General features: G+C 44.1%; 1 protein-coding gene across 2 annotated transcripts in view; it reads left to right on the top strand.

Moving 5' to 3' along the window:
- Positions 1-4,178: 4,178 nt before the first annotated feature.
- KHDRBS3 (KH RNA binding domain containing, signal transduction associated 3) overlaps positions 4,179-17,459 on the top strand; it is a 90,054-nt gene continuing 76,773 nt past the window's right edge. For both annotated transcript variants that reach the window (XM_054283132.1, XM_054282367.1), the window contains exon 1: positions 4,179-4,673. In XM_054283132.1, the coding sequence (XP_054139107.1) occupies positions 4,586-4,673 (88 nt within the window). In that variant the 5' untranslated portion in view covers positions 4,179-4,585. The remainder of the gene's footprint in view (positions 4,674-17,459) is intronic.

The following is a 17,459-nucleotide window of genomic DNA, read 5'->3' as shown; positions in this document are numbered from 1 at the left end:
AAAAAAAAAAAACAACCTAAACTTTGAATTATGAGGCAAAACGTATAAAAAGAGAAAGATGTAAATTTTTAGAGAAAAGCTTTTGAAAACAATTTGTATGGGGTGTTTTGATATGACAGCACTCTTATCGGTTTTTTCATATTTTGAAACACATGCAAGTTAAAAAAAAAAAAGGAAAAAGCCACAGTAATATTGGAGAAAGGAGTGCCATGGTGCTTTCATCACGCCTAATAGAAATTGGCAAGTAACAGACTGCAATATTAAGGAAGCCAGAACCCACTTAGCAACATGCTAGTCAGAACTGTGGTGAGTCACATCAATCACTAAATGTGGTATTTGTGACAAACCATTTATCCAAACAGACCCTGCTTCTACAGGTCTTCAGCTGTGTGCTCTTTAGTGAGTTGAAGTCTCAAATAAACAATGATTCTGTAACAATCTGTTGTGGTTTGAGATTTAAATCAGGAACTCAGGAGTTAATCAGAGGCAAAGACTACATTAGTGGCATGTAAAGTCTGCCACAGAATTGGAAATTCTGTCACCCCAGCAGGGTGAGAGCCTGTGGGTGCAGTGCCTTCTGTATCTGAGTGAGGGTGCTGCAACACACCCCCCTTGATCAGGTGCCTAGTAGTAGATCTCAACCACAAGGTTGATTTTGCCTAAATTACTGCCCACTCTGTTTGGTTCCTCTCTGCCCACTCTGTTTGGTTCCTCTCCTGTGACAAGTGTTCCATCCATTCAATGGTCACACCAAGCTGCCACTGACTGCTGGGTTCAAATCCCACAAAGCCGACCCTGTCCTGGGCTGCATCCACACCATGTGGGCAGCACAGAGAGAGGTGATTCTGCCCCTCTGCTCTGCTCTGGTGAGACCCCTCCTGCAGTGCTGCACTCAGATCTGGGGTCCTCAGGACAGGGAAGACTGGATCTATTGCAGCAGGTCCTGAGGAGGCCACCAAGATGGTCAGAGGTCTGGAACACCTTCCCTGCGAAGACAAGGCTGAGTGAGTTGGGACAGTTCGGCCTGCAGAGGAGATGGCCCTGGGGAAACCTTAGAGCTGCATTTTGGCACTTCAAGGGGGCTTATAAGAAAGATCAGAACAAACATTTTAGCAGGAGCTGCTGTGATAGGACAAGGGGTAATGGTTTTTAAGCAAAAGTTAGTAGACTCAGACTAGATTTAAAGAAATTCTTTACAATGAGCATGGTGAAACACTAGACCAGGCTGCCCAGAGAGGTGAGAGATGCACCATCCCTGACAACATTCAAGGTCAGTTTTGATGGGGCTCTGAGCAACCTGATGTAGTTGAAGATGTCTCTACTCATTGTAGGAGCAGAGTTGGACTAGATGACCTTTCCAACCCAGAGCATTCAATGATTCCATGGAAATGACAAATATTTAGTTGTACTTGCAATAGTTGGAACAAAGACTTTGGTGAAATTACTGGTTGTAATCACTGCTTGTTATGTTGATCCAACAAATAAAGAAAACATACATGGATTAATTTGTATGGAATCCATATTTCAGAGAGAGGACACTGCTCAGTTTCTGCCTCTTTACACATGGTCCCCTCACAGCCTGCTGGTACAAGAAAGTGAATCTCACTCCTGAGAGTGAAGATACCAACACATCCTAATGCTTCTAGCACATATGAGTATTAATTTTGGCACCTACAATTTTAGCTTATAGATAGACACACTGTCAGGTCAGATAACTGGTGCTGAAAAGGCAGCAATGAATATTAGTCTGACATGGTTCCTGACTGATGTCCACCTACCAAACTAACTTCCTGAGACTACCACATGCATTAAACAGCAAAGTAGATGTGTACTGTTAGAGAGAAAACACGTTTCAGTCATGAGTTTTAGAAGTTTGGACTCATGGATTTTCAATATTCATGAATCCTACAGCTAATGCTTACTGGGCAGCTCCTTGAGCAAGGCTGCTTTGCAGGCTCTGCATAGATTTCAGCAGTAAAAAAGCAATCAATCCTTAAGAAGATGGTGTTTCCTGCCTTTCCTGGACAGTAAAAGTGATGCTCAGCAGGCTTTTCCCAGCTAACCACATCCTGGGCTGCTTTCTAGGGCCCAAGGCTTGTAATTTCCCATCCTGTCTGGCCTTGTCTTACTTTATTGCATCCTAGTGAACTTCATTGGAGAAAACAATATCCTGCATTTGTTATGTGTAGGTTTGAGTTTAAACAATAGGGTACAATATGGATAATTTTATAATTCCTATATTATTACAGACCTGGAGAGAACCAAGTCTTCAGACTTCCAGTAAGTCTTTCTTTGTTGGAAGCCAGAGGGAATTGGTATAATATGGGAAGAAATACTGTGGTTTCTTGAAACAACAAATGTTTAATCAGTTACCAGGGAGAATAAGACTCTTTCCAAGAAAGGTGCATTGTTTTTTACACAATTTGTAACAGCTACCTTTCTGTCTGAGGCCCTGCATGCTTTAGTACAACTTTAAGTACATTTAGGCTTAACTGGAAAAATAAGGATTGTTTTGCTCCAGGTCACTCAATAAAGATTACACTCCTACATATTGTTCTGTGTCAAGAGTTGTATGTGCCTGCCTGCTTCACAACAGATGGCTGCATTTCAGTACTTTTATATAGAAGACGTATATGGAAGGTTGAAAAAAACATTCATTTTAATTCAAATTCTTCCAGCTGCTTGTATGCTTTAGTTCTATCCATTGAGCTTGATGTCATGCAAAAGAAGTTTTTAAATAGAACTTTGCAAATTTGCTCCTGTTCATTTTGTATCAAGATTTATTTGGAATGGTTGTACAGAGAGTATAAATCAAGTATATTTCATGTTGTAACATACCAGACATTGTTTCATGGGACATTGAAATCTGTGAAATGCAACATGGAATAAGACACCTTAAAATATAGTCTTTTGGTTATCAAAGTGAAAGAGCACTTACAGTTCTGAGAAGGGAGCCTTAACCTCTGCTTCCAAGCTTTGAATGAGCATTTCTCATGCTGGTTTACTTTTCAGAGCTTTTTTCTCTCCCTGTATTGCAGGGACATGAGTAAGATATATCGCAGAATTTTTTTTTTTCCCCCATAAAATACAGAAGTAAACATTTGGTTATTCAATTCACAGACATATGAGTATTTTTTCATGGCCTTTTAAGTCTAGATCATCAAAGTCCCTTATTGGCTTACCCCGTAAACACTGATTAAAAATGCTACTTTATGGCTTTGGCTTCAGTGATTTAGTAATTTTCCTCTGCTCTGCCCTTGTGCTCTGTAACAGAGCAGAGCTGCTCTGGCTTCCTCCGGGCTTTTGTCACCCAAGATTCATTGATGAGACACCTAAGGACTAATAAGGGAGCGATGTAAAGCCTCAAAGCTAAAGAACAGAGCGAATCACCGCCAAGAACAAATGCATCCTCTGAAAAAGGTCTTTTTAAGGTCCTAAAAGTCTTGCAAGCGTCTTTTAAACTTTGCTTCTCTTTCCTGGTTTAGAACAGGGTGAACCCCAAACCCACTTAGAGCCGCACATCTGAGCATCAGAAATACAGTTTTTTGACTGGTATTTATGAAGTGATTTGTATTACTAGAGGCAAAATCACAGAACGCTGGATAGAGAATACGCTGTTTGTGAGGGGGGAAAAAGAAAAGAAAATAAAATCGCGTTTGCACTACTTTCAACACAAGGTCTGCCTTTCTCCGTAAATGTGACAGGGACGGAAAGGACGCCGTCCTGGATCCCCGACCCCTTTCACAGATCCTACGGCCCTGGAGAGGGTCTCGAAGAGGACTCGTGTGTGGGAAGGGTCGCTGTGGGGGTCTGAGGGGCTCAGTGAGTCCCGCAAGTGCAGACATTGCCCTAAGCTCAGCCCGCTCCCGCCCAGCTCGCGGTGCGGAGCGACTCTGGGAGCGCCCCTCAGCACCGTCCCCTCACCGACCGCGGGGAGGCGGGGCCAGAAGCAGCGACCAATGAGAAGCGGCGGCTAGTCTCTGACTGACAGGCCACGCCATCCAATAGCAGCCTTCACTTGAGCAAGGCGGGGACACTGGGGGAGCTCTGCTATCCCCGCCCATTGGAAGGGGCTAGGGCGGGGCATGGCCCCTGGGCGGGGCTAAAGGCCTCAGGGGGGCGTGGTCTAAGGCGGTATATAAAGCTGGTGCGGCGCGTTTTCGGCGTTCAGTGGGCGCAGTGTGGCTGACGGTGCTGTTTGTGGTGCTCGTCTGTGCGCAGCGCCTGCCGCCGCCTGTCTCTTTTATTGTGTGCGCGGCTCTCGTCTTGCCTGGGTCAGCGGCTCCCGGGGCGCGCCTCTTTCCCTTCTTTTCCCTTGTGCGCTTCTGCAGAGCGATTTGTCCGCGCCCCTTGTTCGCTGAGGGGGGGCGTCCCCCCAGCCCGCGCCCCTTTTCTCCCCCCTCCTGGCCGGGGGCTTGCGGCGCTTCCTTCTGGATGCGTCCCCGCAGCCCCGGGCGGGAGGCGGCCAGGGGGAAGCGCTGCCTCCGAGGATTTACTGCTGCCTGGGACTCGGACCCGCTCCTTCCCCGCGGGCGCACCCGGCGCCCCGGCTCCGCTGCCGCTCCGGGCCGCCGCCGCTGCTGCCATGGACGAGAAGTACCTGCCCGAGCTGATGGCGGAGAAGGACTCGCTGGACCCGTCCTTCACCCACGCCTTGCGGCTGGTCAACCAAGGTGAGGGGCGGCGGGGCGGAGCGGGGCTCCTTGTCCCGCCGTGGGGACGGGCCGGAGTGAGCGGCGGATGCTCAGCCCGAGGTTCTCCTTCCCTTATCGGACGGCCTGGAGGGGTTTGTTGTGTTGAGGTTCTCGGTGCGGGGCTCACCCTTGCTTGGCACCGCTTGGGGGGTGTGTTGTGTTCAGGCTGTCGGTGTTTGCCGGCTCCGGGCGCCTTTCCCTTCCCCGGCCGGGCAGCATCGCCCCGGCAGCCGCGCTCGCTGGGTGCCCGCCCGCATTGTGCCCCTCGTCCCTCCGTGTGTTCTCTGCCGTCGCTCGCTGCTCGAGTTGGAGATTACTCCGAGTTGAATGGCTGTGTCTGCTGTGCTCTGCTCGGGCTGCATGTCAATTAAAACCCCAGAAGGTTTTCCTATTTTACCCCGTCTGTGAACAATGAGCAGCCGATTGTTTACATGTGTGTGAGCCTTCGGAAGAACGAGCCTGCTGCCGATGGCCTTTCCTAGAAACTTTGGGCTCTGCTACATTTTAATAACCCTTTATAAAAACACAAAGCATATTTTGTTTTGCAATTATATAACTCCAGATAATACATTACTCCCACCCCTTCTGCATCTGTCAAGTCAGATGTGCTTTAAAGTGCTAGCTTTTTGTTTCAGTGATGCAGTACTGACTGGAAAAGTCATTCTGTGTGAATTAAAGTATGATTTAATGTACATTTGGACATACTGTATAATTGGCAGGCGACTTTCAAGTACAGCTCTGGAGAGACAAATGCTTGCTCTAGTGCTTAGGATGCTCAAGTGAAATAAACTATGAACTGATCCTCTAACACACCAAACATAGTGATAGCCAGAATGATTTTGGCTTTAATTGCAATGTTTACAAAGCTGTGCTTGGTGTGCTTTGCATTCTGTAGTAGGAACAAGTTTAAGTTGATGTGGGTTCTTCTAATATGTTGTAGGTTTTGCTGTGTAGTAGATGTAAATGCCTGTCTCAGAATCAGAAGGAGAATTGCTGTTGTCTGAAACACTCTGGAATTAGGGGTAGCTGTCACAGTTTAAGCTGTAGAATGCATATGCTAAGTGAATTGAAGGTCCATGTCCATGGGTGGATGGAATATTGCATATTTTTCCAAACTCTGAATCTGTAAAAATGTCCCTGTTGATTGTGGGAAAAGGAGAATTATGTTAAAAAAGCAGTTATTTGCTGTAAATGAAAAAACTTGTAAAAATTAAACTTGATGGCTATAAATTATTGTAGTCCCTTTCCAGGTAGTGAAGAATCTTTTTCCATGTGCAAATTAATCCAGAGAGTTACAGAGCCATGTGATTTACTATTTTGTAAACAGTGTTAAAGAAGGTAAATCTGTCTTTTTGACTGAGTTTGTGATATTTCTTGAGGTTCTCATTGAAATGATAAATTGCATGATGGAAACTTTTGCTTTTCATTATGGTATCTGCATGCATATATTCAGGTCCAGAAAAAGAACCTATATTTTCAGTGTAAAAATGTAGATGTATGTGCACCCAACCTCTGTAATCTAGTAGGTGTCTTGATTTTTTTGTTTACTTTGAAAGTCAAGTCTTGGATTGGATTATATCTGAAGTGTTTCACACATTAGAGGTGGAGAAAAGAAAGATTGAAGGTGACTAATCAACTGGTTAGCTCCAGTTTAAAATGGAAATTTGTATAATATCTATGAATAATAGTTTAATTGTAGAATCCCCAAAGAGCCAGATCAGATGAAGTCCCTGTATAATACAGGTGGGAAATATGATTTCAGGAGGGGATGTTTTACTAACCCATCCTGCCATGACACTAACTTTATCAGGGGTTGGTTTTTTCTCAATAATTCTATGCACTTAAATGAATGACAATTATTAGTGCAAATGTATAAGTAATGGTTGTGGCTTGGGTTTTGTATGCCAGATCTACTGAGTATTTTCTATATTAGTTCATGTGGAAGCAAATGAAATAGCTTGCCTAGTTTTTTTTAACTGGGTTTGTTTATCTTTTAAGTTTAGAATGAAATAGGTTTCTAAGCTTGGCTTCTTTTGGGTATCTGTGAGAGAATGTCTTAGCAAAGGTTTTAAGTGCTTTAAATAACCAGCTTAATTATGTAATAGCATTTTGGTGTCTTAGTGGCATTAAATTTGCTGTCTGTATTTACTTAAACTGAAATACTGTACATCAGCTGGCTTTCTTCGGAAACTCAAGAGTAATTTGTAAGAGTTGTGTGGATGAAGTAGAATCCTTTTGAGATGCTGAAGTAATTGAGGTGTGTTTGCTGCTTACACAAAAGAGTCACATGGCTAACAAATTTCCAGTCATGTTGAAATTTGGTTTCTAGGGAAAATCCTGGGTCTAGACTTCTGAAATGTGGTAATTATAGTTTTCAAATGGAAGTGGATGAATTTGCATATTATGCTTATAATTACGCATTATAAGTTTTGTACACACAAATTACATAATTTTAAATTTAAAAAGTGAAGCTTGACCTGCTTCAAGTTCCTGAGTAACATTTCAGTTAAAAAAGAACAATGTGGAAATAACTAAGATGCTGTAAGAATATTTTCGTGGGCAGTATTATTAATCTGTCGTTCTGAATTAAGATATGAGAGGAGTTTCTCTGCCTTGAAATACTGTTTGGAAAGAACTAAAATCAAATATTAGTATCCTTCAATGTTCCTGCATAGTAAGTCCTGATTTTTCTTGTTGAGATCTCTGTTCAAGGATTTGATGCTCTGTTTCTTTGAGACAGAAAAACAATACTTACTGCTTAAATTTTGTTTTAAACAGTCACTGAAACATTTAACTGCTGCTTAAATTGTAGAACAGTGGGAATCTTTTCCAGGAGACTAGACTTTATCCCTTGTTCTAATTAAGAAGATGCATTTGTATACTTGAACATTAAGCCATCCTAAAAAGAGGAATTTTTTTTGCCCATAAATCCTTAAGTATGTTATAGATTAGAAATGGACTTATTTGCACATGTGGTAAGATGACCATGCTAATAGGATTAATTTGCAGCTGGTATCGGACACTGGGAACTGGAATTTTGTCCAGTTATTAGTTTATAGTAAATGAGGAACCTGGGGAAAGATGAGCTTCTATGAAGAAACAAGAGCTTAGTACATTTGTGTTTTCCTATTTCCAACTCTCATGGGCTCATCTTTATGCGAAATCTGAAAAATATTTGTCTGTGAGAGTGATGGTAGTTCTGAAATCCAGTCTTATTTCAAAGGCTGTCTTTGCAGCTGTGGTTGTTTGTAAATGTTGGTAAATGTGCAAGTGTAGTGTTGATTCTCAAAACTTGGTTCATGAGTGATGCTCTAAAAATACTCAAAGATCTGAGACAGAAAAGTTACTTTACCTTCTTTCACGTTTATTTATAGTAGTGATTCAAGACGAGCAGTTAGTGAATGTTGAATGAAGTATGTGAAACTGCAGATGGAAGAGGCAAACTGTAAATAAAACATGGTGATACCAGACACATTTCCAACAGGGGAGACGTGAAAATGGGTGCTTGGCAGTTGTTTGGTTTGTGTGGATAATTGAATGTGTACATAATGAAAGTTAGAGTTGCTTCCATTGCTGAAAGACAACTCTCTTGTGCAGACTGGACCTCTGCAATATTTCCTTATGAGCTCATTTTAGCTGTTTTGACACTTGTAGTACCTGAATTTGGCAAGGCTTCCTTTAGAATGTCGATGAGCTGATGTTCAGGAATACCAAGCCTTGCTATCAGTAGATGGCTGTATGTGCTAACTGTGTTGAATGGCTTCCCTGAGCCACGTGGCTAGTGGTGATCAGCAGGGAATTGCTGTCTCTTGTCAGATTTTGCTTGGAATTCAGTAATCAGAGCTGTACCTCCCTGAATATCAGGGAGAATGGAGTGTGAGGGAGTGTACTTGCTTTCTGCTTTGTGATGGATATTAGTGGTCGAACTTTTTTTTTTTTCAGCAGAGATAGTTTTGTAAAAATGGTTGAAGTAGGAGCTTAACAATAAAGGTTCCATATATATTACTGATTTTTGTTGTGGTTTAAGCTCAGCTTGGTTAGTAGGTACTGTGCAGCCACTCATTGCTTTTCTCCCAGTGGAATCAGGGAATTGAAAAAAGGTACAACTTGTGGGTTTAATGACTGAAATAAAGTAAAATATAATCATTATACTGGAAATTCAAAAGAGGACTAAAACCCAAGAGAAACAAGTAAAGCCTAATACAGTTGTTCCCCATCTGCTGACTGATACCCAGGCTGTCCCTGAGCAGCAATCAGTGGCTCTGAGTCAACTCCCCCCAGTTTATGTACTGGACATCCATCCTGTGCTGTTGAATGTTCCTTTGTCCAGTTCAGGTCACCTCTCCTGGCCGTGCTCCCTCTGGGCTTCTTGTGCACCTGCTGCCCAGCAGAGCGTGAGACACTGCAAAGTCCTTGATTTAGAGTAAGCACTAGTTAGCAACAACCAAAACATCCCTGTGTTGTCAGCTCCTACTGAGTCTGAATCACAGCACTGTACCAGGCTCTAGGAAGAAAATGAACTCTATCCCAGCCAAAACCAGGGCAACTTTCCATAAATCTAAGTATGCAAGGGGATTTGTGCTTTTCTTTAGTTTATCAAAAATAAATGTGATTGTGGAGTGACATAGCTGTGTTGTAACATAAGTAATGACACTGAAGCATCCACTTTCCTGTGTGGACAAGTTTTGTGGCATGGCACAGACACATGGTGCTGCTCATTCAGTCACTAATGGTGTTGAATCACCATCAGTGTAACCCCAAACTCTCCTTTTTGTTGCTATAGTATCAATCACAGAAACAATGCTTGTTTCAAGTGTCCTATTCTCTGAGGATTTCAGAGCACTTCATGAAGGTTATAGGTATTTTGAAAATGAGATATGGCTGGAGAAAGTTGACTGTGTTTTAAAATTACTTGGAGCATCGTATGAAATGTAGTAAGTTTTGTGCTCCCCAGATTTTTTCTCAGACTGCTGGTCACTTTTAGTTGCTATTCTTAGACGTTAACCAGAAATAAACTCTTGTGGTTTTAGTCTGATTACTAGAAGACAAGAGTCTAAGCAAAACATTTGGGTGGAATTGGATATTTCCCAGGCCAAGTGTGATGAGAAATTAAAGTGTCAATAATAGGAATGGATATGATGTAATGGTTGCACCATCAAACTAGGGAAGGCTGACTTGGCTTTTATTTCTGTTTTCTTAAAGCAGCATGAGAAGTAGGAACTCTTGGAGGGCAGAAGGGATATTTCAGGGTCTGTCTCTCGTCTCAGCCATCTGTATCTGGTAAAATTTCAGAAGTTCACATTTTTTTTGTGTTTGCTCTTTGCTTTTACTACAGTGAAACTGTATTGGAGCAGTCAGAGGGCTTCCTAAAAGTTAGATTTCAATCTTGCTCTCTTAAAAGTCTGCGGAAGTGGTTTCAGATTTTCCAGTCATGTTAACAGGGCTTCTGCAAAATGCAGCTGAAGACAATCATACTTTCTTCACCCCTGGGCCTGTCTGTTCTGAAGCCTGACTGAGCCTAGAGCCGCTCACTGCAGTCGCAGTTAGTGTAATGCTGACTCCTAATTCACTTGCACACTCACTTTGGCAGTCAATGAGAGAGATTGAATTTAAAGGTTTCAAATGCAGCCTGACATGGTTTGTCACTTTCAATCCTTTTTGACACCAGCCATGCAAATTAAAGCTGTAACCTTCTGAGTACTTATTTACTGGGGAAATCAGGAAGAAGGTCACAGCACTGTTCCTCTGGCCTGAGGCTTCTTTGACTTATCTTGCATATACTTAAATTTTATATATGTAACTTTTCTGCCCTCTGACTTCAAGTATAATTAAGAAACAAAAGAATTTATGATGCACTTTTGTTTGAAAGAATCAAGTATCAAAGTTCAGAGTTGAGAAGAGTCTGTAAAGTATTCAGTGTGGTGCTGCATGACTTTTTAATTAGCAAGGTTCAGTAAAAAGCATGTTTAAATAGATTAACTGGTAACTGACACGCCTAATATTTTATGGTGAATTAACGGACTGTTCTTAGCTGAACTCTGCAGGAATCTTGCAGGCTTAATGTTTACATTATTAATACTGTTTTTCAAACAGAAGATAACAAAGGACAGGGCTTCTCTACTGGGCATGTGGAATATCTTGATAAAGTGGAGTTGTCTACCTCTGAGTCCTGGGAAGGCAAGTCTCACCCATGCCATGGGAGCTGTTTGGTAGGGGTGGTGATAGTTCTGGGAATTATTTTAGAGCCATATATTTCTAGCCAAGTATGATTTTTTTTCCCCAAGTGTAATAGTAGCTAGAAAATTAATATCTTTATGGCCTTAAGCTAAGGCCATAAGGGCATATGGACTCAGGAATTTAATTTTCTTGTGACATTCTACTTACAGAAGTCCATATGTCTTAATCTTTGAGGAAATCATGGAAAAGTACAATGCTTTGCAAGTTTGAGAAGGTCTGTAGGCCTCTTGCTAGTCTGATGGGTGTGTGAAAGGGATCTTTGACTTGTGCTTTGAGAGCCTGGCTGCCTTCAGGAGTGAATAAAGGTGCAAAGAGGCTCTGAAAACCAATGGTGAAATGTCTGGCCAAGAAGTACAAATGAAAAAATGCACAGTGCTTTAGCAATAGATGATTAACTCTTAAAGCAGATATAAGGACCAGTAGATTTTGTGTGCCTTGACATCTTTGCCTCAGAATGAGTTGCATTTATGGATATTTGATCCCTGCTAAATTGTTAAGCTCTTTGAACTGTCAATGACTTGGGCTGTACAGTAGCTGTAGGTTGGCTGTTTATGCCAAGGAGCAAATTAAAGAGCAGTAACTGGAGAGGTGCCTTGAAGAGGCATTGTTAGACTGACTGATGTATTTTTGTACCTCCACAGCTGAGCAGTGCATGTTTTATGCTTTGTGTGTTTATCCTATCTTAAAATTTTCCTTTGCTTAAACTTGCCTTTGTCATATTTATCACTTATGGTTCTTTTATGTTGTGTTGTTGTTTTTCAGCATTTTTCCTTATTGTCAAGGCAAACTTATTAAGAAACTAGGCAGTTAAATGGATTTCCTCTCTATTCTCCATCTCTGGCTGCTATTTGCTGGATGCCTTTCATGTCTTATTTTGATGTGTTTATCAGACTTTTGGCTGCAGGTAGCAACTCAACTTCAACAAAGTTGCAAGGCAGCAAAAAATGTCAGATTAATTCTTGTAGATGGTAAATCTTTCACTTTTTTGGCTTGTATAGGTGTTCTTTTATAGATCTTTATTTTCTAGGAAGAATTTGTTGACAAAGTAATTGGAAACCTAAAAGATTAGAAATCATTTCAGTAAACCCATTGTACTTGATCCAACAAAATTTGTTATAGCAACTGCTGCTGTGCTGATATTGGTATAATATAGTGACAGTGAAAACCTGAAGTTGCAAATCCTTTGAGGATTTACTGATTTTATTTGGCTTTAATAATCCATCAGGATTGTTCAAAAGGAACAGTCTGAGTTAGATGCCTTTATGTGGACAAGACAAAGAAATAGGAAAATGTCTTAAGTACTGTGTGCAGTTTCAGACCCCACCATATAAATCACAATATAGGAAAGATATAAAGCTATTAAAGGGTGTTCAGAGGAGATGAAGATGAATGGTCTGGAGGAGAAGCCATCTGAGATGTGGCTGAGGTCGCTTGGTCTGTTCAGCCTGGAGAAGAAGGGGCTGAGGGGAGACCTCATTGCAGTCTGCAACATCCACATGAGGGGAAAAGGAGGGGCTGGCACTGATCTCTGGGGGTGGCAGTGGCAGGACCTGAGGGAAGGGCCTGAAACTGTGTCAGGGGAGGTTTAGGTTGGATATTGAGAAAATGTTCTTCACCCAGAGGAAAGCTGGGCACTGAAAGAGTTTCCCCAGGGAAGTGGTCACAGCACCAAGCCTGACAGAGCTCAAGAAATATTTGAACTTTCAGCCACGTGGTGGGATTCTTGAGCTGCTCTTGTGCAGGGCCAGGAGTTGGACTTCAGGCCTTGTGGGTCCCTTCCAAGTCAGGATATTCTATGATTCTGTAAATTGCTTCTCCTCTCACTGCTGCTGCATTTGTTGAAGGCTTAGAGAAGAAATGTGTCTGTAGCCTTTTATTGCCTCAAACCATTCAGTAACACTACTCTGGGAAGCAGATGTGTTTGAAAGCAAAATGTTTTAGAGGTTGTCAGCCAATTTTTCCTACTGCTTTGGGATAAAAATGATTATTTTCAGATGTAGATATGGAAGGACTGCTTCTAATGTGGTCATTCTTCCTTTCATGTGTCCTTTTCTGTGTGCTGGTAGTGGACAAAGGTTTTATTACTGGTTCATTTTGATCCATGTCCTAATTAACTAGAGGTGGTCAATACCAATCCTGATGTTTCCATGGGAAGAGTTTCTGCTCCCTGCAGTATTTGAGGGTTAAGGAGATTTTTGTTGCTTTTGTTCTGCTGTTAAGCAGAAATGTTGTGGTGCCCTCTATGCTGACTTCAGTGATACAGCTCCATGGGGTAAAGCAGTGAAGTAAAAAAATCACCCTTTCCTTCTCTGTCCACCTCCAGGCTGCTGCTAAATGATAAATTTCACTTCTGTTAAAGGGAAAGGCACTATGGTTTTCATGTCTCTTTGGTTATTTGACTTTTATGGTGTTTAACTCTACCCCATCTCCCCTCCTGAGCTTGAAGGAAAGCAGATTTTTCTCAGCTATAGAAGCACAGTTTGAATATGATGTTCTTGATCCATTTGTAGAGCCATGAAAGTTCAGTGAGCATTTTGTCACTTTATTAAGTATCCAACTGCTTCATGACTACTTCCAGCCTATTATTTTAGGCTCAAGAAGTCCCAATTTTGAAGAAACTTGCTCACAGATCAGTTTTCTGCCTTCCTTTAAAGGATTCCCCAAAGTCTTTGTGGTAGTTGGAGATGTTTCTCAGAGGAAAAGTGTTTGTTCTTAATGATTAGTTCAGTTTCTCCATTAAAAGCCTGGTGTGCCTGGAGGAGCTAAGCTGTTTCACAGCAGATGGGCTGCGGTGATACCTTTAGCCCTTGTTAACACTTGCTCCCTATGTAGAGTTATCCCAGTAATATCCCAGGCTGGATAGTCTGCAAGGTGAAATGCAGCACCTTGGTATAGATCTTAAACACTGCAAAAGGCTCTTGTGGTCCAATTTGTCTTGTGTTAAGCAGATTAGTCTTAAAGATTCTTTTTGCTTATCATATACCCTTGACCTTTTTATTACACCATGCATCCATGGTCTGGAAAAATGATTAGGTTTTTATTGGCCTACTGTATAAAAGCATACAAGGAAAGATTTATCATGTTTTTAAGGCTTGCTGTATCTGTTCTTTAGACCTTTTTGTTTCTGCAGGCCCCTGAGTCTTCACACAATCCTGTTAATACCATGTGAAGCAAATGCTGGGAATGATGTAAGTGTAGTCATAAAGTGCTTGTGAGGGATGTGGTGGTTTTGGCTAGCGAAATTTTTTTTTTTCTAGATGCCAGTGTGGGGTTGTTTTGGATTTGTGATGAAAACAGTGTTGATAACACAGGGATGTTTTCATTACTGCTTAGCAGAGCTTGCACAGAGGCCCTTTCTGCTCATTCAAGGCCTTTTCTGCTCGTCACCCCACCAGCGAGGAGGCTGGGGGGGAATGAAGAATGCGGTAAGACACAGCTGGGACAGCTGACCCCACTGACCCAAGGGATGTTCCAGACCATATGGCATCGTGCCCAGCTTATAAAGCTGGGGGGAAGAAGGAAGAGAGGAAGTTTGGAGTGATGCTGTTTGTTTTCCCCAGTCACCGTTACATGTGATGGAGCCCTCCTTTCCTGGGAATGCCTGAGCACATGCCTGGCCATGGAGAGGGGTGGATGAGTTGTTTTGCTTTGCTCATCTGCATGGATTTTACTTTACCTACTATTAAACTGTCTTTATCTCGACCCACAAAGTCTATTAATTTTACCCTTGCAATTTTCTCCCACATCCTCTTGGGGGGAAGGGAGCACCTATGTGGGGCTTAGCTGCCAACTGGGGCTAAACCATGAGAGAGGATTAATGACCTCTGAAGAATTTTTCCAGCTTTATATGATCTGTTAATTTTAGGGTCTTGGGCGATTATGAACTATTAATATGACCACACTTTGGAAAGAGCGGAAGCATTCCACACTGGGTTTTCCTACAGCATTCTAATGCAACACCTTAGATGTAGTGATGCAGAGCTATTGATGGTGCAGCTTTTGCAGAACGATTTTTGAATGCATCTTTGCCATGCAACTGTTATGATTAGGGCACTAGTTACTAGAGACGGTATTGTGTGTGTTTCATTTTCGGGGGAGCCGTTTCGCGAGGGTTTTAGAGCGTTTCGGGAATTATTTCTGGAGCGGTGCCAGGAGGGGGCGACAGCGGCCCGGCCCTGCGGGGCTGTGGGATCGGGTGTGATACTCGGGAGAGCCGGGATCGGGGCTGTGGGATCGGGTGGGATCCTCGGGAGAGCCGGGATTGGGTGTGATTCGCCGGGAGAGGTGTGATCGGGTGTGATCCCTCGGGAGAGCCGGGATCGCGGCTGTGGGATCGGGTGTGATCCCTCGGGAGAGGCGGGATTGGGATCAGGTGTGAGGCCCCCGGGAGGGTCGAGGGGAGCCGGGCTCGGGTGCCAGCCCCTCCAGAGAGCCGGGATCGGGGCTGTGGGATCGGCTGTGATCCCCAGGAGAGCCGGGATCAGGGCTGTGGGATCGGCTGTGATCCCCGAGAGAGCCGGGATCTGGGCTGTAGGAACGGGTGTGATCCCTGGAAGAGCCGGGATTGGGGCTGTACAAATGGGTCTGATCCCCCGGGAAAGTCGGGATCGGGTCTGATTCCCAGGAGAGCAGGGATCTGGGCTGTACAAACGGGTCTGATTCTCGGGAGAGCCGTGGTCGGGGCTGTGGAATCGGATGTGATCCCCCGTGAGAGGCAGGATCAGAACTCCCGGAGCGGGAGAGGCGGGACTGGGGCTCCCGGGATCGGGTGTCATCCCCCTGGGGGAGCTGGGCTCGGGTGTCCGCCCCTCCGGAGAGCGGGGATCGAGGCTGTACGAACGGGTCTGATCCCCCGTGAGAGCCGGCATCGGGGCTGTTGGGATCAGGCGTGATCCCCGGGAGAGCCGGGGTCGGGGCTGTGGGATCGGACGTGATCCCCCGGGAGAGGCAGGATCGGAATTCCCGGGGTCGGGCATCAGCCTACCAGGAGAGGCGGGACTGGGGCTCCCGGGATCGGGTGTGAGCCCCTCAGGAGGGCCGGGCTTGGGTATCATTCCCCCGGGGGAGTCGGGCTCGGGTATCAACCCTTCGGGAGAGCGGGGATCGGGGCTGTAGGAGCGGGTGTGATCCCTGGGAGAGGCGGGATTGGGATCGGGTGCCAGCCCCTCGGGAGAACGGGGTCGGGGCCAGGCGGTGCCGGTGCCATCGGCGTTGGCCTGTGGCAGCAGCTCCCACAGCCAGATGTGTCCTGTCTGTCCCCAAGGCGCAGGTGTGTCCCTGTCCTGCTGTAACCCCAGCCCCCGCGAGGGAATGGGGGCGGGAATCGGAAGAGTAAAAGCTACAAAACTCTGGGTGAAGAGAGGATACTTGGATAGGCAAGGTACAGGCTGCACACGCAAGCAGATGAAAACAAGGAATCCATTCTCCACTTCCCATGAGCTGGCAGGTGTTCAGCCATCTCCAGGAACACAGGATTCCATCACACCTAACTGTGGCTCCAGGAGACCAACGCTTCCACCTGGAAAATCCTCCCCCTTCCTTATTCCTCCCACTCCAGATGTTCACCACTTCCTTCTGCCCCTCATCTTTTCTGCCCCCCATCTCAACCCATGCATTCTTTAAAGCCATGCTCTTCCTATGCTCAGGCTCCATCATTCACAGCCTAAGTGGCGAACAAGATATCTGAAAAATAGGAGGGCCCCAAAAAATACTACCCACAACCACTGCATGCCTTACCATTGGCAACCTCACCCTAATAGGAGCACCACTTCTAGCGGGGTTCTACTCAAAAGACCAAATCGTCAAAAGCCCAAACACATCCTAACTAAACACCTGAGCCCTTCTCCTAACCCTACTAGCCACATCTTTGAGGATGACACCATATCATACATGGGGATGGTTTTAAACTGAAGAAGGAGAAATTTGGATTATATATTAGGAGGAAATTCTTCTCTGTGTGCTGAGGCACTGGCACAGGTTGCCCAGAGAAGCTGTGGAAGCCCCATCCCTTGCAGTGTTCCAGGTCAGGTTGGATGGGGCTCTGAGCGGCCTGGTCTAGGGGAAGGCATTCCTGCCCATGGCAGGGGGTATGGAACTAGATGATATTTAAGGTCACTTCCACCCTAAACCCTTCTATGACCTGGTAGCTTTGACCTGTGTTGTTTTCTTCATGTATGCTTAACTGTGAAGACTGCTGTCATTCAATTTGAAAAATCTTGAATAAAATTTTAGAAGGAACTTTCCCAGACTTCTGAATTTGAAGTTCTTAGAATATTCCTTTTTTATCAGCTGATTAAATGGAGAGTACGGGGAAATTACCATAATGGTATTTATAAATTATTTATTTATAGATGCACTTATATAGTTTGGAGCTCTGAAATAATAGGCCTTGTTTGAAACCCTAAGTAATAGTTCACATAGTTCAGTATAACATTAATTAAAAACGCTGGTGTGTATTTCATTGCCACATAAGTGGCAAGTAGCTGGCTGTGGGATCAGGTCTATTAAGAACTGGAAGTGAATTATCCT

The sequence above is a fragment of the Melozone crissalis genome, unplaced genomic scaffold (assembly GCF_028551555.1).
Source record: "Melozone crissalis strain CALT ecotype California unplaced genomic scaffold, PUWL_Pcris_2 ptg000002l_1, whole genome shotgun sequence".
Classification (NCBI taxonomy): Eukaryota; Metazoa; Chordata; class Aves; order Passeriformes; family Passerellidae; genus Melozone; species Melozone crissalis.
The sequence above is the reverse complement of the archived record's forward strand: the minus strand, read 5'-3'. Positions and strand labels throughout refer to the sequence as shown.